At 40.9% G+C, this 23,255-nt stretch overlaps 1 protein-coding gene across 3 annotated transcripts in view; it reads left to right on the forward strand.

Annotated features, from left to right (window-relative positions):
* The window catches only part of PCDH10 (protocadherin 10), an 87,432-nt gene that overhangs the window by 13,751 nt on the left and 50,426 nt on the right, over positions 1 to 23,255 (forward strand). For 2 of the 3 annotated variants that reach the window (XM_077279160.1, XM_077279161.1), the window contains exon 4: positions 1,275 to 1,619. The exons of the other annotated variant lie outside the window; for it this stretch is intronic. In XM_077279160.1, coding sequence (XP_077135275.1) covers positions 1,275 to 1,619 — 345 coding nt within the window. The remainder of the gene's footprint in view (positions 1 to 1,274; positions 1,620 to 23,255) is intronic. 3 annotated transcript variants of the gene reach the window in all.

Below are 23,255 nucleotides of genomic sequence, written 5' to 3' on the forward strand. Positions count from 1 at the left end.
TAGAATAGGCCGGAGCGGTGAGGACGTGTGTGCTGGAAGAGATGCAGTGATTTGTCAATGGTATCAGCATCCTCATCTAACGTTACATGAGAGCAATATAGCTAGTCATGGGCACATCCCTCAGGAGCTCCCCGAGTCTGGAGGTTCAGGAGGCGGCCTCCAAACATGGGGTGCAGGAAATGAAAGAAAGGGAAAACCATTTCATAGAGAGGACTAAAAAGCTGGAAGCTTTAATGTGACTATGAAATAGCATCAGAGCAGAATGGTAAGGGAAATAGGGAAGCAAAGAAAGAAGAGAAAGGAAAAAGAGGAAGAGAGAAGGAATGAAGAAAGAAAGAGCTAAAGGAAATACAAAAGAGGGAGATAAGGCAGAAAGGAAGGAGAGGAAGGGAGAGAAGGAATGAAGAAAGAGGTAAAGGAAGTAAAGAAGAGGAAGGGGAGGGAGAAAATGCAGACAGGAAGGAAGGAACATAGAACCATTCTCTGCCATTGGGAGGTGTAAAAGAAATTCTTCTTAGCTTTGCTGTTAGATACTGAAATATCAGTTGTTGAAAATCTGTAGAAAAAAATCTTTCCATTTTAATATAGTTCTCCTTCAGAAAACTACAGAAACCTTACATGGCCACATTAGGTATGCCCTCTGATGTTTCATACAAGATTCCCCCAATTACATCTCATCAGGCTGGTGGACACAAGCGTTCGGCTGTAGAGATGAATAAATCAGCTGGTAATATTGACCTTTCTGGTACTTCCAGACTCCGGCCTGATGAATACTACTTCAGCATGTCTCATGGCCAAGGGCGAGATTCTGAATTATACCAACCTGTGAACTACACGGCAGTATAGAATTAGCTAATTGGGGAGCTGGGACTTTATGTAACCCTACTTATCTATCGTCTATCAACTTGATATATGAAGAATGTAATGAAGGGTGCTTTAATACACCCAACACACCATTTAATAGCTCATTATCCATCTAGAGATTAACTAATCATTACATTGAGTATTATCGATGAAAGTGATTATTTATTACTGTGAGTATATGCGTATAAGTGCTTTTAGAATCTCAATTCATTGATTTTTGCTATTAGTTATCTGTTAGAGGTCTAGGTATCAGGCTTTTACCATAGACTAAAATCAATGGTGTAATTTTTTAAATTTACAAAATAAATACCGGTAATAAGAATAATATATAAAACAAATATAAGCTGCCTATCCTTGCAATGGGTGTGATTCTATTATTTATTTTATCGACTCAAATGTGCCCCCTACAGGAGCTGATCTGTTCTCCAACTGTACAGAAGAGTGTAAAGCTCTGGGCCATTCGGATCGCTGCTGGATGCCTTCTTTTGTACCTTCCAGTGATGGCCGCCAGGCGGCAGACTACCGCAGCAATCTTCATGTGCCCGGCATGGACTCTGTTCCGGACACTGAAGTGTTTGAAGCACCCGAGGTGCCTCCAGGAGGGGAGAGATCCTTTTCTACTTTTGGAAAGGAGAAGGCATTACAAGGGCTGGCAGGAGTAGGCAATGGAAATGGAGGAGGGAATACACAGGAGAGAAAGGAGCTGGATGGCCTGCTCTCCGGGACCAGAGCGCCTTACAAGCCCCCCTATCTGAGTAAGTACTTGAAATTGCCTCCTTAGTTAAAATAACTTGAAAATTTGGAAAGAGTTACTCATAGCAACACTTACTGCTTTCGTTCTACAACCATTGGTTGATGTGGATATCGTCACGGACCATTTGCCATACTGTTTAGTAAATCTTTCCAATCTTTGGAGAGGGCTACCATAGGATTATTGTTGCATACTATTCTGAACATGTTGCCTCTAATGAATTTCTAGACATTTCTCACATTTCTAGAATCTTCTTTGTCCCGAAGGACTTTACAATTGGAGTCATTACCCATCTTCATTTAGGTACCTGGGGATTCGTAGTTAAGGAATTGGCATGTCCTATATAACCTTTAAGTAAAGTGGAGTGTGAAGTAAATGAATGGTGTAGTTGAGCAACAAGATTCTTAACCGAGCGGTAATTTCAGTTGTCCGTTACCTCCGGACCAGTGCATTGTGGAACTTTTTCTATTTCATCCAAAATGCTTCTTCTGATTAGTAGGCCCATAATGATGCCATGGAGCCTACTATTCAGAAGCAGGTAGTAGGAGGTCCACTGTGCTCTGGTCCGGCGGCCATGACCGACCAACATGGCCACTGAACCAGGGTCATGTGAATCTTAAACTCAAGTAGTTATATAAATATTGAGACTTTTTTATATATGAAGTGAAATCCAGAAATCTAAGCAGTTCTATTATAACATCTCATCCGAATAACAATCTAAACTCTAGGACAAACCTGCATTTTTAATGAATAATGGGCCGTGCCATGAATTAAAAATGTTTTGGAGAGACTGGGAAGATCCCCCAGAGTCTAAGTATATGGCAATAAATCCATCAGTGATTTTAGAAGTTGTATTTTGGCTTTTATTTTATTATAAATAATTGAAATCATTGATCTAGAAAATGTCTTGAGTAACAATAGTCAAACATGGAGCGGTGTTTTTAAGTTAATAACACAACTGTGACTGTGTGGCTTTACACGACATGAAACCAGGTCGTTCCTCTATCATTTGCTGTATTTTTCCAGGGTTACAAAAAGCCCAAACCCTGAAATGAGTAATTAGTGAACTAGACTTGTTTTTGTGTCAGTGTGACAGTCGGAGTGCGCTTGTCCTATTCCGCTTTCTCTTTATTGGTCTCGTTATCCCGGTTTCTTTCATGTATTCTATTTGGAATGTTTTCGCCATTTTTTCAGTCCCATTCTTTCTATCTATCAATACGCACTGCTCTGGGCTCTTCCTTGTAAACCATTGATGGATTTCATCACTCTCCTCCCACAGGATGCCTTTGTACTTCACACCCTTTGTTCTTCAGAAAAGTAAAGCTCCATCATAATCCCCTCGTAGTTCTATATTTCCATTCACCCTCCTCTTTACCCTTCATGCTTCGACCTCTTTATTAGGCATATTATTACTGTCTTCTAAAGTACAACAAATTTTAATTTTCACTTTGATTTTCTATTTTGCATCAGTAATAGAGACTTCAAGAAACTTAATTGCCAGCTCTAATAGTACCATAGGACTCTTACACTAATTTCCCACAGACCCAATGCAGCGGTGTAATATTACCTTATTCCTTTTGTCTCTTAGTAATAGTAGATCTAACAATTATATAATTCTGGTACTTCATTCATGAACTAGGAGGCTCAGTATCAACAGTGCAGCAGGTCCCTCCGACTGTATATTTAATTCTGGGTAATGTCTGTGCAAGAAAAGGTGTTCTCTACAGACACAATGTAAGGTTCGCGTGACTGTGAGGGCCGGGAAATGTATCCAAACTTGATAAACTCATAAGGAATATTCAGTATTTCAAAGAAGGAATGTGGGTATGTTGGCAAAGAATTCGCTGGATTCAGAGATATAAGAATCAGTTACACTTTATTTTCATTGCTTTCCCTGGTCGATCCGACATCTTCCTCAGGAGGAAAAAAAATGAAGTTTTGTAGCTCCTGAAGAAGATGTCGCTCGACCTGGAAATGTGAAGAGGATAAATTCCAAAAGATTCTTATATCTCTGAATCCAGTGAATTCTCCTCGAGCAGCCCAGCGCACCCACCTTTGATATATATCTACCCTGGATTCCTTTAACCAGCACAGCAGCAATAGCTGGATCATTTTATTTAAAGAGAATCTGTCTGCTGGTTTTTGCTATGTAATCTGAGGACCGCATGAGGAAGGGGTTGAAAGACCGTTTTCAACAATGTGTCACATGTCACGCTATGTGCTGTTTACTTACAGTGAAGGTTTTATCACCTGGTGATTATCATTGTCTGAACTACATCAGCGCATGCTTGCTAGTCCAACTCCGCCCTTCCTGTGATAAACAGCTCACTGCCTATAGACAATGAAAATAAGAGCCTGGTTTTGGACGGGGTCAGCAGGCCTGAACCCAGCAAATTAAGTGTTACATTGTTGGACTAAGGGTCTCTTTACCTACATCAGGCTGCTCTCAGATGAGGTAGCAAAAACCTGCTGACAGATTCCATTTAAAGGCACCACATTTTTCCCATATAAATTATGGCCAGTATCTCTCAGCCCTCTGGTACAGCATTCCAGTATGCTGCATATGTGTCCCCAATACGCGCTGTGCAGCACAAAAAAGCTTTTATTATTCTCATAGATGGCGTGCTGCGGTCCTATGGGCGTCTCTGGTCTTGTTCTGGCACTTCCCCTCTTCTCACAATCGCCATCCTCCTGCCCTGCTTGATGTGGGTGTAGATATAACTTAACACTCAGACAGGATTGCAGTGAGTAAGGATTCTTTTATTTTGGCAAACTTAAAGGTGAAATGTTTTCTTACAATTACATCAGAACTGGTGGCCACTGGTTATTGGGTGTGCTGCATAAGGAAGCGCAGGGGTCTGCTTGCCGCTGTAGGGAGGCGCGTCCTACGTCATCCACAGAGTGTCCCCCGTCCTGCTCCTGCGCAGGCACAATTCTCTCTGTCCTGCTGTAGTGTAGGCAAAGACCCATAGGTGAAGCTGGCGCATGTGCACTGCAGTACTTTGCCTGTGCGATGGAGGATACTGTGTGGACAACGTAGGACGCATCATCCTTATGAAGCAGCTTAGGAGGACAGTGGAGAGGAGGCGCCAGATCAAGACCAGTGACGCCCATCGGACCAGACCGTGTCGTCTGTTGGTATAATAAAAGCTCCTTTTTGTGCCTTGCAGAGCGTATTGGGGACATATACAGAATGCTGTACCAGAGGGCCCTACTTTGTATGGGGATAACCTGGCGACAGGTTTCCTTTAAATCTTAATGCTATCCCTCTCACAGCACCACAAGGTGAGCTTAGAACAGTGTTCCCCAAGTCCGGTCCTCAAGAGCCACCAACAGGTCATGTTTTCAGGATTTCCTTAGTATTGCACATATGATAATTGCATCACCTGGACAGACAAGCATTCAATGACCTGTGCAATACTAAGGAAATCCTCAAAACATGACCTGTTGGTGGCTCCTGAGGACCGGAGTTGGGGAACACTGGCTTAGAAGAATACTTAAAAACCGCATGTCCCCTAGTTAATGTGCTATGTGTGCATTTTTTTTGCTATTAACAGTCATAGAGTCCAAATCTGAAGGCGTTCATCAGAATGTCTCTATTCCAGCGTTCAGTATGCTACGTTTTCTGGAGGTATTTCAAGTCAACCACTCCTGACTAACCATAAATACAAAGTCATTTATAAGCTCTATATGCTGGAGGCCAGGGTGTGTAATGCATGCATACTGAGTAAGTGAAGGACTTGGCAAGCGGAAAGAAGGTGATGTCTCCTGAGACACCTTGATCAAGGGTATACAGTATGTAAACTGACTGCTTGAAGATGACAAACGAGGTGTGATGATTCGCTGTGGAAAGGCTACAAGTAGCACACACATTTGGCATGCAGCTCACCATTAGCTCTAATTATTTTGCTGTTGTAGATGGCATTGAAAAGAAAAGACTAACTATTCCTTGTCTTGTAGCTGAACAGTTCTGTATTAACATGTATAACATACACCGGATCAGCTTGTGTTATTAGGGTTAGACATTTACCTGGACTTCACATTGAAGTGATCACTTTGTAGAGTACAGTCAATCAGTCTTTCTCCAGCCTCGAATGGCTGCGTAAAGGGACATATATTACCTACTAGCTGAAGAGCCCGGCGTTGCCTGGGCATAGTAAATATCTGTGGTTAGTTATAGCACCTCACTTCTCTTATTTTCCCATCAGGCCTCTCATTTAGCGCCTCACTTCTCATTTTCCCCTCACACCTCTCATTTTCCCCTCACACCTCTCATTTTCCCCCTCACACCTCTCATTTTCCCCCTCACACCTCTCATTTTCTCCCTCACTCCTCTCATTCCCCCCTCACTCCTCTCATTCCCCCGAACACTTGTCATTTCGACCTCACATCTGTAATTTTCCGATCTCTCCACTATGTTCCCTCACTCCTCTCATTTTGCACTCACACCTTTTCATTGTCACCTCACACATCTCATTTTCCCCTCAGTATATACATGTTTTTCATCTCCCTTATATATAGTATACACCTGTATGTCATCTCCTGTATATAGTATATACCTGTATGTCATCTCCTGTATATAGTATATACCTGTATGCATCTCCCCTGTAAACAGTATATACCTGCTGAATGTCATCTACTGTATATTGTATATACCTATTTGTCATCTCTTCTGTATATAGTATATACTTGTATGTCATCTCCTCCTATATAAAGTATATACCTGTACAGTACAGACCAAAAGTTTGGACACACCTTCTCATTTAAAGATTTTTCTGTATTTTCATGACTATGAAAATTGTACATTCACACTGAAGGCATCAAAACTATGAATTAACACATGTGGAATTATATACTTAACAAAAAAGTGTGAAACAACTGAAATGATGTCTTATATTCTAGGTTCTTCAAAGTAGCCACCTTTTGCTTTGATGACTGCTTGATGACTGCTTTGCACACTCTTGGCATTCTCTTGATGAGCTTCAAGAGGTAGTCGCCGAGAATGGTTTTCAGTTCACAGGTGTGCCATGTCCGGTTTAATCAGTGGGATTTCTTGCCTTATAAATGGTGTTGAGACTATCAGTTGTGTTGTGCAGAAGTCTGGTGCTTAATTCTAAAACTCTGGGCAAAACCGACAATGAAAGACCTGGGTGTATGGGTGGATGACAAACTCTCTTTTAGTGGCCAGTGTCAGGCAGCTGCTACAAAGGCAAATAAAATAATGGGATGCATTAAAAGAGGCATAGATGCTCATGAGGAGAACATAATTTTACCTCTATACAAGTCACTAGTTCGACCACACTTACAATACTGTGCACAGTTCTGGTCTCCGGTGTATAAGAAAGACATAGCTGAACTAGAGCGGGTGCAGAGAAGAGCGACCAGGGTTATTAGAAGACTGGGGGGTCTGCAATACCAAGACAGGTTATTACACTTGGGGCTATTTAGCTTGGAAAAACGAAGACTAAGGGGTGATCTTATTTTAATGTATAAATATATGAGGGGACAGTACAAAGACCTTTCTGATGATCTTTTTAATCACAGACCTGAGACAGGGACAAGGGGGCATCCTCTACGTCTGGAGGAAAGAAGGTTTAAGCATAATAACAGACACGGATTCTTTACTGTAAGAGCAGTGAGACTATGGAACTCTCTGCTGTATGATGTTGTAATGAGTGATTCATTACTTAAATTTAAGAGGGGACTGGATACCTTTCTGGAAAAGTATAATGTTACAGGGTATATACACTAGATTCCTTGATAGGGCGTTGATCCAGGGAACTAGTCTGATTGCCGTATGTGGAGTCGGGAAGGATTTTTTTCCCCAATGTGGAGCTTACTCTTTGCCACATGGGTTTTTTTTTTGCCTTCCTCTGGATCAACATGTTAGGGCATGTTAGGTGGTTAGGCTATGGGTTGAACTAGATGGACTTAAAGTCTCCCTTCAACCTTAATTAACTATGTAACTATGATAGTCCTACTGAATAGACTGTTAGAATTTGTATTATGGCAAGACAAAAGCATCTAAGTAAAGAAAAACAAGTGGCCATCATTACCTTAAGAAATGAAGGTCACTCAGTCCGAAAAATTGGGAGAACTTTGAAAGTGTCCCCAAGTGCAGTGGCAAAAACCATCAAGCGCTACAAAGAAACTGGCTCACATGAGGACCGCCCCAGGAAAGGAAGACCAAGAGTCCCCTCTGCTTCTGAGGATAAGTTTATCCGAGTCATCAGCCTCAGAAATTGCAGGTTAACAGCAGCTCAGATTAGAGACCAGGTCAATGCCACACAGAGTTCTAGCAGCAGACACATCTCTGTTAATCAACTGTTAAGAGGAGACTTTGTGCAGCAGGCCTTCATGGTAAAATAGCTGCTAGGAAACCACTGCTAAGGACAGGCAACAAGCAGAAGAGACTTGTTTGGGCTAAAGAACACAAGCAATGGACTTTAGACCAGTGGAAATCTGTGCTGTGGTATGATGAGTCCAAATTTGAGATCTTTGGTTCCAACCACCGTGTCTTTGTGCGACGCAGAAAAGGTGAACGGATGAACTCTACATGCCTGGTTCCCACCGTGAAGCATGGAGGAGGAGGTGTGATGGTGTGGGGGTGCTTTGCTGGTTACACTGTTGGGGATTTATTCAAAATTGAAGGCATACTGAATCAGCATGGCTACCACAGCATCTTGCAGTGGCATGCTATTCCATCCGGTTTGCGTTTAGTTGGACCATCTTTTATTTTTCAACGGGACAATGAACCCAAACACACCTCCAGTCTGTGTAAGGGCTATTTGACCAAGAAGGGGAGTGATGAGGTGCTATGCCAGATGATCTGGCCTCCAGTCACCAGACCTGAACACAAATCGAGATGGTTTGGGGTGAGCTGGACCGCAGAGTGAAGACAAAAGGGCCAACATCTAAACATCTCTGGGAACTCCTTCAAGATAGTTGGAAGACCATTCCCGGTGACTACCTCTTGAAGCTCATCAAGAGAATGCCTACAGTGTGCAAAGCAGTCATCAAAGCAAAAGGTGGCTACTTTGAAGAACCTAGAATATAAGACATAATTTCAGTTGTTTCACACGTTTTTGTTAAGTTTATAATTCTACATGTGTTAATTCATAGTTTTGATGCCTTCCGTGTGAATGTACATTTTTCAGTCATGAAAATAAAGAAAAATCTTTAAATGAGAATGTGTGTCCAAACTTTTGGTCAGTATTGCATGTCATCTCCTGTAGTATATGCCTGTATGTCATCTACCCTGTGTATAGTATATACCTGCTGTATGTCATCTCCTCCTGCATATACTTGTGTCATCTCCTCTTTTATATAGTATATACCTGTATGTCATCTCCTCCTGTATATAGTATATACCTGCATGTCATCTCCTCCTGTATATAGTATATACCTGTATGTCATCTCCTCCTGTATATAGTATATACCTGTATGTCATCTCCTCCTGTATATAGCATACACCTGTGTCATCTGCTCCTGTATATAGTATATACCTGTATGTCATCTCCCCTGTATATAGTATATATCTGTGTGTCATCTCCTCCTGTATTAGACCTCGTTCACACGTTATTTGGTCAGTATTTTTACCTCAGTATTTGTAAGCTAAATTGGCAGCCTGATAAATCCCCAGCCAACAGGAAGCCCTCCCCCCTGGCAGTATATATTAGCTCACATATACACATAATAGACAGGTCATGTGACTGACAGCTGCCGTATTTCCTGGTACATTTGTGGTATGTTTTGAGTATGTGCAAGGTTTGTGTGAGGCAACTTTTGCATGTGTTGCAACTTTTGTGCATGTGGCAATTTTTCCGCTTGTGCAAGTTTTGCCTGTGGCGAGTTTTCCATGAGGTGAGTTTTGCATGTGTGGCGAGTTTTGCATGTGGCGAATTTTGCGCGTGGCGAGTTTTGTCATTTGACTTTTATGTGGCGAGGTTGGTGTATGTGTGGTGATATGTGTGCTGAGGGTGGTATGTGTGTTCAAGCACGTGGTAGTGTGTGGCGTATTTGTGTGTGTGTTCATATCCCCGTGTGTGGTGAGTATCCCATGTCAGGGCCCCACCTTAGCAACTGTACGGTATATACTCTTTGGCGCCATCGCTCTCATTCTTTAAGTCCCCCTTGATCACATCTGGCACCTGTCAATTCGTCTCCAACACTTTTCCTTTCACTTTTCCCCATTATGTAGATAGGGGCAAAATTGTTTGGTGAATTAGAACGTGCTGGGTTAAAATTTCGCCTCACAACATAGCCTATGACGCTCTCGGGGTCCAGACATGTGACTGTGCAAAATTTTGTGGTTGTAGCTGCGACGGTGCAGATGCCAATCCCAGACACACACACACAGACACAGACACAGACAGACACACACACACACACACACACACATTCAGCTTTATATATTAGATCTATTGACTAATTTAATCTCGATAATGACTCTTATTTCTTGTTTTTATTTTATCATTGTAAATGCTTCATTCTGTTTTCTGTACACGATGGTTGACCATCTTGCCTGGACTTTTGTTAATATGCCTATAATAAGAGGATGTACAAGACAGTTTCATCATAAAAACATGATTCCTTTATTCATAAGTTATTAAAATAACATCAATTAAATTACACATAAAACACCATTACCAGCCATCAGAGACATGCTTTACAGCAGCTCCTTGGGCCATAGAGCGTTATTGACTTTTTTTGGGGGAGAGTTCTGTGATCAGTGCAGCAGTCATTGTGTCTTTGGTGTGGCGGAAGTGAGTTGTACATAACCCATAGTAAATGGTGGATCCTGTATTTACACTATATGCACATTGCCATTTCCGTTTGTGTTTCCACCATTACTCCCCAGCAACAAGCTCGCTGTCTTAGTGTCATATTTGATTCAGTTCTTTCCTTCACTCCCCACGTCTGTTAACTCCCCTCTCATGTCACCTACGCCTCAAAAACATCTCTAGAATTAGACCTTTTCTTATCCTTGACTCGGCAGAAACTTACTGTAGCTCTTATTCATTCTCGTCTGGACTGTTGTCTCCCTCTTACTAAACTCTCCCCTCTCTAATCCCTCCTGAATGCAGCAGCCAGGATCATATTCCTTTCCAACCGCTACACTGATGCCTGTGCGCTGTGCCAGTCGTTGCACTCATTGCCCATCCAATACAGTGTTCAGTAGAAACTTGTCACTCTCACCCACAAAGCACTCCATGGTTCAGTATCCCCGTACCTCTCCGCCCTCATCTCAGTCTACCACCCTACCCTTGCCCTCCATTCTATTAATAACCTAAAACTAAGGACAATTCGATTAGTTCCCAATACCCAGTTTTAAGTGTGGCCTAAAAACGCATTTCTTTAGCCTGGCCTATTGCCCCACCTCACTAATCTAACTATCCCCATTTGGCCCATACACATTTTTTTTTCAATATCATCATGACCCCTCGTAGCATCTGTTCACACCCTCCATGCACTTAATAGCTGTCTTTGTGCTGTACACATACTGGCTGGTGATCACTTCATGCAGCGTTATGTGCAGACCCTAGTTAGTATATTGTGGCTGTATCATACAATCTAAGCATATTTTACCATTTACCGTACCTTTCGTGCCTCTTCTATTTCCTTGTAGATTATAAGCTTGTGAGCAGGACCCTCACTCCTTTTTGTATCTGAGTTGTGTTATTCTGTAATGTCCTTATTGTCTGTACAAGTCACCTCTAAAATTGTAAAGTGCTGCAGAATATGATGGCACTAAATAAATACTGTAAATAAAATTATTCTTATTTTTATTATTATTGGGACACCTACACATTACACCTACAGGAGCTTTCGGATTGTAAAACTATAGGCATTAATGTGGTGTTTATCCAACTTTTGCAATTAAAACAGCTTCACTCTAATTGGAAGGTTTTCTACAAAAAATGTTGGAGTGTTCCTGTCTGAATTTTTGCCCATTTGTCTATAAGAGAATTTGTGAGGTCAGGCACTGATGTTTTACGACAAGGCTTTCTGCCCCCATGTTATGGTGCTCTTGTATGAGACAGCATGAATCTGGTGAGAGATTCTCTTTAAAATAATCACAAAATAGAGTAATTTGCAGTCCCCTCTTAGCTACACTAAGCTTAATGTAGTAATGTGTACCCTTTTTTGCCAGGAATTTTCATTTTACTCCTTAACGACAAGAGCCATACGTACTGAACTCGGTGGGAGCGGTGAATAGAGCAAGCTCAGGAGATTAGCCAGCACCATTCCCGGCAGAATATGACTGCTATATTCAGTAGAGATTGAAGAATCAATTCACGAGACTGTGATCCATTTGCCAGGTCAGTAATGTGTGGCCACTGGATGGGAGGGTTGCGAGTCTCCTTACCTCCTGGCATACCCAGCTCTTCTTTTGATCAGCCAGGCTGGTGTGACATCATGTGTGCAATCCCACTGCAATGATGAAGGACAGGGAATCCTAGGAAGTAAGGAGAGTCATAGGCCTATCGTCCAGCAGTCACAGATTACTTACCTGGCCAATCGACCTGAGTACTTCTCTGTTCCGAGGGTCCATCGCCTTGCCCCACCCTATGAGACATCATCATGGGCAGTGTCCTCTCTCCTCCTGTACCAGTTATGACTTGTATTGTTCAAGATTATTGTACTTGTTTTTATTATGTATACCCCACCTTACATGTAAAGCGCCATGGAATAAATGGCGCTATAGCAATAAATAATAATAATAATGGGTTGCTGATAGCCAGGGGTATGCTGAAAAGCAGTCTGTGGCTGGCATTCATAGGAGACAATGTTCTATCCTACAAATGTATTATGGGGTATATTATAGGCAATCCGATGATCACAAACTCTAGAAGGACTGAAAAAAAATATATGTGTGCGTGTATATATATATATATATATATATATATATATATATATATATATATATATATATATATATATATATATATATATATATATATATATATATATATTACTACACACAGGCACACAGAGAACATATTGGTACTTTTCCAGTTGTGAAATTTAAAAAACAAAACCCTACAGAGAGGTACTTTAAAGCTAAGCTACATATGATGACATAGACGTGTAGTACATATAAACCTCCCAGAAGAAGTTTCGGACTGACACCAAAGATGTATGGGGTGAAATGAAACGGTGATGAGGATTTTTTTTATACCGAGCAAATAATATAAACTTTATGCTATGTGTCAGAGCTTGTACTCTCTGTCTGTACCCTGGTAATTTACTAGATCCAGCTTGTACGGTACAAAGAACAGTTTGTAGGTAGGCAATGCTGAATATCCATTCTGTGTGTTATTGTGGATGCTTATGAACAGTGATTGTAGAGAGACTGAGGGAAGTGTTCTTTACAACAGTAAAAGCTTTTCCACAATGACAAGATGTAGGTCAATGCTTCAAGGATTCCCAAACAATTTTACCCAGATTACATATGCAGGCCTATTTTAATTGTATTTTTTTTCTCATTTCGAAAGATGTAAAGACCCTTTTGTATTCAATGAGTGCTAATTTTTGATGAACAGACAATGGGAGCACATATAATGTGGAAATCGTCCAATGTTTTGTAAAACACTAAATAATGATCTGAGTACTAGCTTGGAAATTCAAAACTATTTTATGTCTAGTCGAAAAAAGGATATATCAAGCACAAGAAATGTATGGTCAACTGATGCTGGGATTGCTGACTGAGCTCTTGGTGCATTAGGTGCACAAAACCTATGGATTGCTTCAGTTTAGTGATACATTTCACCCCCCCCCCCCCAATATGTCATTCGTTACATATGGTGTATATATAGCTAAATCCATGGTTTATGTTAAAGGGTTGTAGGGGAGCATGGTGGCTCAGTGGTTAGCACTGTGCCTTTGCAGCGCTGGAGACTTGAGTTCAAATCTCACCAAGGACAGCTTCTGCAAAGGGTTTGTATGTTCTCCCCATGTTTTTGTTGGTTTCCTCCAAGTTCTCCGGTTTCCTTTCACACTCCAAAGACATACTGATAGGGAATTTAGATTGTGAGCCCCAAATGGGACTGGGGTTATAATGTCTGTAAAGTGCTGTGAAATATGATGGTGCCATATAAGCAAAGCGTAAGAAATGCTTAGACAATATTCCCCAGTGTAAAATAAAAATAACAGATGGTCACATCCCGCACTGGTGCCATATCAGCGATGATGGTGCTGGTCTTTCGAAGCACTGTGACCACCAGTGTCCTGCAGGTTACACGTCTGAGGTTTGTCTCAAGGAAGTGTGGGCAAAGCAGGCCATCATTGACCATTGATCTACTGCAGTGCTCACATGGCAAAACAATGTCCTATGATCCTCGGCAGGCTCAGGTGGTGGGAATACTGTAGGTGTGGGAGGTGAATATGTGTTCATAGTATTTAGAAAGTGGTTGAACAAGGAGTAGAAAATCCCTTGAATAATTCTCATTGACTGATTTGCTACTACAGTAGACTGAGAGTGTGACCGATAACTCTGAAATAAACTTTAATAGATGGTTCTCTGCTTTGTCTGAATGCCAATGAAAATCTGAAATGTGGCCTAATTCCCACATAAGTCACTGAAAAACAACTGCTCCATAAAATTGTTATTTTTATTAGATACGGTATGCATGAAAATCCATGTTGCATTTATACAGTACATTGTGCATGGATTTTAATACTTTTTTTATGGAGTAGTGTTTGTGTTTCTGGGATTTCAATATATATTCCTCTTTGAGACCACTTCCTCTCTGTGACTTTCTCTAATTCCCACAGAAAGTTTTTCAACTATTTTGTGCCCCTGTGAGCGAGGTTAGATTTTATTAACTAGAATTTCTTTTTTTTTCTGTACTTATGGGCTTATGTTAGCAGAAAATCCTTTGTAAATATAACTCTTATTTCCCTTAGCATTTCCAAATTTCTGAATGTTTACACTGTCTCATAAAATGGAAGCGAAACAAAATGCTAGATATTATGTATCTTCCCTTTTGTCACACCAAAACACCTATCATCCATCAAGACATGGACTTCGCATGATCATCCCTGAAAGTGTCCTGTTGTATCTGGCACCAAGACATTAGCAGTAGACTCTTAAAGAGGACTTGACACGTGTCTCAAAAAATGAGTTTGTTACCTCGCCAAAACCGCTGTGCCGTCCTGACGCTGCTTTCCATTTTTAATTTTGTGCCTCTGTCATGGAGTTGTGCCCTTATTTCTACTTTCAAGTATACTTGTCCAAGAGGACGTTTCAGAAGCGTTTCCTCAGGGGCTTGTAGTCCTTCTCCTCTATGACACTGCCCAATCATTGCTCGCCAGTATCTAAAACTGGGTTCACAGCGTGACTTTGTGATATCAGTTTATTCGGGAGACCATGATATGTGAAAACTAACACGAGTGTAAGTCACAGGCAAAGAACAGTGTCTCGTGAGATCACATTTCTCAAGAGGAAGGACTATATCCCCGGAGAAAACTCTTGGACCACAAGCATATTTGGTGCCAAAGTAGAAAAATGGGGATTTTGGCAAGGTAACAAACTGTTTAAAGTCCTGTAGGTTGGGAGATGTGGGTTCCAGAGATTAGACTTATTTTTCCAGCACGTTTTACAGATAATTGGATTATGATTTTGGAATTGGAGGGGAAGTCAACACCTTGATCTTTGTCATGAACCTCACACCAATCCTGATGGCAGAGTCCATGGTTTCCGTTGGGGAAATTCTGTGGCCAGGAAGGGGGGGATATAGGACTACAACAGTGTTTCAGAGCTGGTACATTGTTTCAATCATGTCCACGTGCGTGCCAGTATGTAAGGTTCTCTTAGCAAAGCACTGCCCTCAATATCACACTGCACCCACTGGCTTTCCTTCCTTTCCTAGTTCATGTTCTGGCAACCATCATGGCCATCTTTTTTTTTTTTTTTTTGCAGCAGTTTCTACTATAGTAGTTCATCTGTCGGATCAGATCAGACGCTCACCATGCACACTTACACTTATAAGCATAGTGCGCCCATGATCCTGTCACCAACTCCGTGGTAAGTAGTAACCACTTTATACTAGAAATACCCCACAAGAGCAAAGTTTTAGAGATGATCTGTCCCTGTCATCTAGCCATTACAATATGGCCTTTGTCACAGTCACTCAGATCCTTACGCTTGTTCATTTTTCCTCCTTCCGGCACATGAACATTAAGAAGTGGATGTTCTCTTACTGACTAATAAATCTCTACGCCTTGTCATTTTAATGGGATAATACATGTTATTTACTTAAGCTGTCCGTGGTTTTAATGTTATCGCTGAGCAAGGTATTATTCTCATATCTACTGCTCTTCAATATTGCTGTTATTTTGCCATTCAGAAGTCTAGGAGAACATTGTAACATTAGAGTGAATCTTTTGACATTTAAATTCACCAGCTTTGTAGAATTTTCCCCAACAATTCGACTTGCAACGAATTGATTAGCAAGTGCGGCACAGCTTCCATTGCCCTGAAAATACGCATATAACTGTCTGAGGTCTCTTAGGATGTAGTGAACATCTTTATCACAAGCACAGTCTATAGCTTCATTCAGACGCCCCTTATTTTTTCGAACGTAAAACAAGTACCGATGTTCATCAGTGTTTGGTCAGTGTTGTCCCATTTTACCATGAGTAAAAAAAAAAAAAAAAAAAAAAAGGTATAAAAGGTATCTGTTCTATCCATGAAAATCACAAATAGAATACATATGCGATTCACGGACATCTTAGTGAGGTCTTAGTAATGTCCAAGCTACCTCAACATAAAGTATATGGGCAGGCATGAATGAATAGTAGCTGTTTTCATTGCAGTCTTGTCACACACTATTGTGTGGTGGCTCAGTGGTTTGCACTGTTGCTTTGGAGGGCTGTGGTCTTGGGTTGAAATCCCACCAAGGACAACATCTGCAAGGAGTTTGAGTAGGTTTCCTCCCATACTAATAGTGAATTTAGATTGTGAACCCCATTGGGGACAGTGATGATAGTATCTGTAAAGTGATGCAGAATATAATGGCGCTATATAAGCAAAGCATAGTAAATAAATATTCAGTGCTTTAAGCCTATCTCTCGTTAGCTCTGTTGCTGAGCTGGGGGCTATCAATATTCCGATTTACATAAAAATATCTGCTGCATTCCCGGCCTGTTCTTTTATACTGGCTCTGACAGTCTCTGCAGATAGGCTGCACTATGCCATGTGATGTGAGCTGCAAGGCGGCATGGAGAAGCCCACGTGGCAGCAGCTGGAGTCCCGTGAACCTTTCTTGGCTCATAGAATCTTTTGGTTTGTGTAAAATGGTGGCAGACTTTTGGGGCAACTCCCACTAATCAAATTGCAAATTGTTTTTATTTGCCAGATTCGGGAAATGTCCTGAAATTTAACTGAAAATCAGTTTGCATCAAATTGATTCTCTCATCACATATATACTGTGTGCGTGTGAGACTACCGTCAGCCTGGAGGTGACCCCACTGTGCTTGTATACAATGACTGTTATTCCATTTCAGTGAGCTCTGCAGAATACAGACAATGGGCAAAAATGCAAGATTTAAGGTACATTGGCAATGGCTGAACCTTCTACATGTATTGGAAGAAAAAAGATGAGCAAGTGGTTGAAATACTGCTACTTTCTGCTTTCATGACTTTGACACTGTATAATTCAATTTCCATGTTTATTATCACAGATCTGTATAAATAAGAAAAATCCATTTTCTTTGTTATGCGACTCAAGGCCTAGATTCATTGAGTTACAACAGGACTACAGTAAGGAAACACGTCTCTTATGACTTATGTACAAAAAAGATTTCTTTATGCCAGCGGCTCATCCAGAGGACAAGCAGACATTGCAAAATAAGGTCACCCACAATAACAAACTAGATAATAACCCAAGTTTATCTCTTAATTGCAGTTTTGGATTACGGAAAGTTTATTTACACTGAGCCATTGCTGCCGAGAAATTGGCCCAGCTTTTAAATGGAAATGTACTCTGTAATATAGCACTTCTTCTAAACAACGCGAGTGACTGCTATGTTGATTTAGTCCGACCACAGATACGCTGGAACACCTGCACATCTGCATAATAATCCGAACGGGGAGAAGAGAATCTCAAGATGATTTCATTTTCTTTTCTGAAGAAAGTGACATTTTTCCAAGTCATTTTTTTAATGTTCAAACATTTATGATAATTAGGAATTATTTACCACAATTGCTAATTACTCCAGGCCTTCCTATAGTTTTTAAACTTGTTTTATTTAACCCTTTGATCACTGCCGCTGTACTAATACGATACAAGTTTGCCATCACTGTATGGCGTGGGCTCAGGAGCTGAGCCCATTCCTTGTAGCACAGGCGCCTGCTGTGTTACCCAGCAGACACCCGAGAGTAACTGCTGCTACTGAAGCTCTGTTCTTATTTAAAAGACCTCCAACCTGGTGGAAGTCATTCTTGAGCCTGTCAGCCTCCATTTCTGCTGTGGTATTAATCCCATGGATCCCTGCCTGTGTTTGGGATGCTTAGGAGAAGAATAATTAAATAGCATAGTACCGAGGTTTTGCAACATCCTGTATAGGGCATTGAAATATATTTAAGAATGTAAACACCCCCCTCCCCCCCGGGTTCCCCAAAGTTAAAAAGTGAAAGTACAATCATGTTCAAAAGTCCTGCATAGGCGTGAAGAAAACTATGTTTCATACTTCTGCATCTCTACAGTGAAACTGATGGAACATATATGTTTTTGTAATCCCTCATTGTATGCCATACTCATTTTTGAATGTCCCAAGTGTATAAATGTTATGGTATGCGCATTTTTTATATTTTTTTTTACAGCATAACCATACCTACACCAGTACAGTGTGTAGAATGGTGAACAGGTTTCTAAGTTCATTAACTTCCAATGCAAGTTCACACAGACTTAAATTTTACTTTTTAAGATTTATTATTTTGTATTTAATTCAGAGTCCTGAAAAGGGCCTTTTGAGTGCATCTTAAGCTTCTAATACTTTATTGGCCAGCCTTTGCTCTTGAGCACCAGCTTGCATCTCTGTGGCATTGAGTGAACAAGCTTCTGCAGATGTTCACGAGTGATGATGTGGTTCCAGGCCTGTATCAGAGCCTCAATCAACTCACTCTTGGTCCTTGGCTGTTTTCTAGATATCTCTAATGATACCTTGTGCCACAAATTTTCAATTGGATTGAGGTCCGGGGACTGAGCTGGCCAGTCAATAGTAGCCACCTTGTTCTTCCAACACCATTAGCTGCCATACAGCCCCAGACCAGTACTTTCATCGGATGTTTAACAGAGAAGCTCAAACACTCTGGCTTGTACTCTTCATGTGGGAACCTTCTCACATAAGACTTGCCATCATTTTCTAAAATGCAAAAAGTGCTTTAATCACTAAATAGCACTTTTTCCCACTACTCCTTCCTCCATTTTAAATATTTCAATGCCCACAGTTTTCGCCTTTGTCTTTGTATGGCTGTCATCAGTGGCTTCTTTCGGGCCTTGCACCCTCTCAATCCTGCTTACAAACATCTCTTCCTAACAGTTGATGTTGCTACCTCAATATTGCAATTTTCTTGCCATTCTCGCAGAAGTTGAGGAGAGGTGAGCTTTCAGTTGGCAAGGGATGTTCTTATCAGTACTCTATCCTCACTTTTAGTTGACTTTCTGGGCCGACCAGATCTGGGCCTGTCCTGGGTAATTCCAAGCTGCTTTTGTTTCTGCAAAATTCTTACGACTGTACTCTGATTACAGCCGACCTTCCTTGCGATCTGGGAGCCAGTATAACCCTCTTCATGTAGCACCACAACTCGCACACGATCCTCCGCTGACAAAAATCTGAAGGCTTCCATCATAAAACTCTACCAGTATGATTCACTAGATAGACCAACGGATAAAACAAACAAACAAAGCAGCAGATGTGATGTAATGCAATGTGATTGGCTGCCATATCCAGGTTATGATTGGTCACAAGAACCTCATCTGTGATTGGCTAATTTTGGATCTGAAGCTGTACAATATTTAGTTGTGCTGTCAATTCCCATATTCTTGCAATAATTTCAGGCAAAACTGCTTCAAAAGCTAAAAATATTACAGGGAGAGAATGCAAAATTGTATTCTGAACAAAACCATATATAATATGTCATATTAGCATCGAAGATATTCAACAGAAAACGTTTAAAACTTGAAAAATCAAGTTATCCTATGCAGAACTTTTGAACACCACTGTATTTGGCGTGCGTGTGAATATATATATATATATATATATATATATATATATATATATATATATATATATATATATACACATACACATACACATACATACACATATATACAGTGGGGCAAAAAAGTATTTAGTCAGTCAGCAATAGTGCAAGTTCCACCACTTAAAAAGATGAGAGGCGTCTGTAATTTACATCATAGGTAGACCTCAACTATGGGAGACAAACTGAGAAAAAAAAATCCAGAAAATCACATTGTCTGTTTTTTTTATCATTTTATTTGCATATTATGGTGGAAAATAAGTATTTGGTCAGAAACAAACAATCAAGATTTCTGGCTCTCACAGACCTGTAACTTCTTCTTTAAGAGGCTCCTCTGTCCTCCACTCATTACCTGTAGTAATGGCACCTGTTTAAACTTGTTATCAGTATAAAAAGACACCTGTGCACACCCTCAAACAGTCTGACTCCAAACTCCACTATGGTGAAGACCAAAGAGCTGTCAAAGGACACCAGAAACAAAATTGTAGCCCTGCACCAGGCTGGGAAGACTGAATCTGCAATAGCCAACCAGCTTGGAGTGAAGAAATCAACAGTGGGAGCAATAATTAGAAAATGGAAGACATTCAAGACCACTGATAATCTCCCTCGATCTGGGGCTCCACGCAAAATCCCACCCCGTGGGGTCAGAATGATCACAAGAACGGTGAGCAAAAATCCCAGAACCACGCGGGGGGACCTAGTGAATGAACTGCAGAGAGCTGGGACCAATGTAACAAGGCCTACCATAAGTAACACACTACGCCACCATGGACTCAGATCCTGCAGTGCCAGACGTGTCCCTCTGCTTAAGCCAGTACATGTCCGGGCCCGTCTGAAGTTTGCTAGAGAGCATTTGGATGATCCAGAGGAGTTTTGGGAGAATGTCCTATGGTCTGATGAAACCAAACTGGAACTGTTTGATGGATGCAACTCAGTATTCTTTTTCCTCCAAACACGACAAGTTGTGTTTCTACCAAACACCATACCTACTGTAAAGCATGGTGGTGGAAACATCATGCTTTGGGGCTGTTTCTCTGCAAAGGGGCCAGGACGACTGATCCGGGTACATGAAAGAATGAATGGGGCCATGTTTCGTGAGATTTTGAGTGCAAACCTCCTTCCATCAGCAAGGGCATTGAAGATGAAACGTGCCTGGGTCTTTCAACATGACAATGATCCAAAGCACACCGCCAGGGCAACGAAGGAGTGGCTTCGTAAGAAGCATTTCAAGGTCCTGGAGTGGCCTAGCCAGTCTCCAGATCTCAACCCTATAGAAAACCTTTGGAGGGAGTTGAAAGTCCGTGTTGCCAAGCGAAAAGCCAAAAACATCACTGCTCTAGAGGAGATCTGCATGGAGGAATGGGCCAACATACCAACAACAGTGTGTGGCAACCTTGTGAAGACTTACAGAAAACGTTTGACCTCTGTCATTGCCAACAAAGGATATATTACAAAGTATTGAGATGAAATTTTGTTTCTGACCAAATACTTATTTTCCACCATAATATGCAAATAAAATGATAAAAAAACAGACAATGTGATTTTCTGGATTTTTTTTTCTCAGTTTGTCTCCCATAGTTGAGGTCTACCTATGATGTAAATTACAGACGCCTCTCATCTTTTTAAGTGGTGGAACTTGCACTATTGCTGAATGACTAAATACCTTTTTGCCCCACTGTGTGTATATATGTGTATATATATATATATATATATATATATATATATATATATATATATATATATATATATATATATATATATATATATATATACACATACATATATATATATATATATATATATATATATATATATATATATATACACATACACATACACATATATATATATATATATATATATATATATATACATACATGCACTATATATATATATATATATATATATATATATATATATATATATATATATATATATATATATATATATATATATGTACAGTGCCTACAAGTAGTATTCAACCCCCTGCAGATTTAGAAGGTTTAATAAGATGCAAATAAGTTAGAGCCTTCAAACTTCAAACAAGAGCAGGATTTATTAACAGATGCATAAATCTTACAAACCAAAAAGTTTTATTGCTCAGTTAAATTTTTATAAATTTTAAACATAAAAGTGTGGGTCAATTATTATTCAACCCCTAGGTTTAATATTTTGTGGAATAACCTTTGTTTGCAATTACAGCTAATAATCGTCTTTTATAAGACCTGATCAGGCCGGCACAGGTCTCTGGAGTTATCTTGGCCCACTCCTCCATGCAGATCTTTTCCAAGTTATCTAGGTTCTTTGGGTTTCTCATGTGGACTTTAATCTTGAGCTCCTTCCACAAGTTTTCAATTGGGTTAAGGTCAGGAGACTGACTAGGCCACTGCAACACCTTGATTTTTTGCCTCTTGAACCAGGCCTTGGTTTTCTTGGCTGTGTGCTTTGGGTCGTTGTCTTGTTGGAAGATGAAATGACGACTCATCTTAAGTTCCTTGATGGAGGAGCGGAGGTTCTTGGCCAAAATCTCCAGGTAGGCCGTGCTATCCATCTTCCCATGGATGTGGACCAGATGGCCAGGCCCCTTGGCTGAGAAACAGCCCCACAGCATGATGCTGCCACCACCATGCTTGACTGTAGGGATGGTATTCTTGGGGTCGTATGCAGTGCCATCCAGTCTCCAAACGTCATGTGTGTGGTTGGCACCAAAGATCTCGATCTTGGTCTCATCAGACCAGAGAACCTTGAACCAGTCAGTCTCAGAGTCCTCCAAGTGATCATGAGCAAACTGTAGACGAGCCTTGACATGACGCTTTGAAAGTAAAGGTACCTTACGGGCTCGTCTGGAACGGAGACCATTGCGGTGGAGTACGTTACTTATGGTATTGACTGAAACCAATGTCCCCACTGCCATGAGATCTTCCCGAAGCTCCTTCCTTGTTGTCCTTGGGTTAGCCTTGACTCTTCGGACAAGCCTGGCCTCGGCACGGGAGGAAACTTTCAAAGGCTGTCCAGGCCGTGGAAGGCTAACAGTAGTTCCATAAGCCATAACTAAAGCAATTGTTACCATCCACCTCTTGTGTCTCCCCTTTTCCTCATAGATTGTAAGCTTGCGAGCAGCAGGGCCCTCATTCCTCCTGGTATCTGTTTTGAACTGTGATTTCTGTTATGCTGTAATGTCTGTTGTCTGTATAAGTCCCCTCTATAAGTTGTAAAGCGCTGCGGAATATGTTGGCGCTATATAAATAAAATTATTATTATTATTATTATTAAGCCTTCCACTTCCGGATGATGCTCCCAACAGTGGAGACAGGTAGGCTCAACTCCTTGGAAAGGGTTTTGTACCCCTTGCCAGCCTTGTGACCCTCCACG

The sequence above is a fragment of the Ranitomeya variabilis genome, chromosome 1, assembly GCF_051348905.1.
Source record: "Ranitomeya variabilis isolate aRanVar5 chromosome 1, aRanVar5.hap1, whole genome shotgun sequence".
NCBI classification, from domain to species: Eukaryota; Metazoa; Chordata; class Amphibia; order Anura; family Dendrobatidae; genus Ranitomeya; species Ranitomeya variabilis.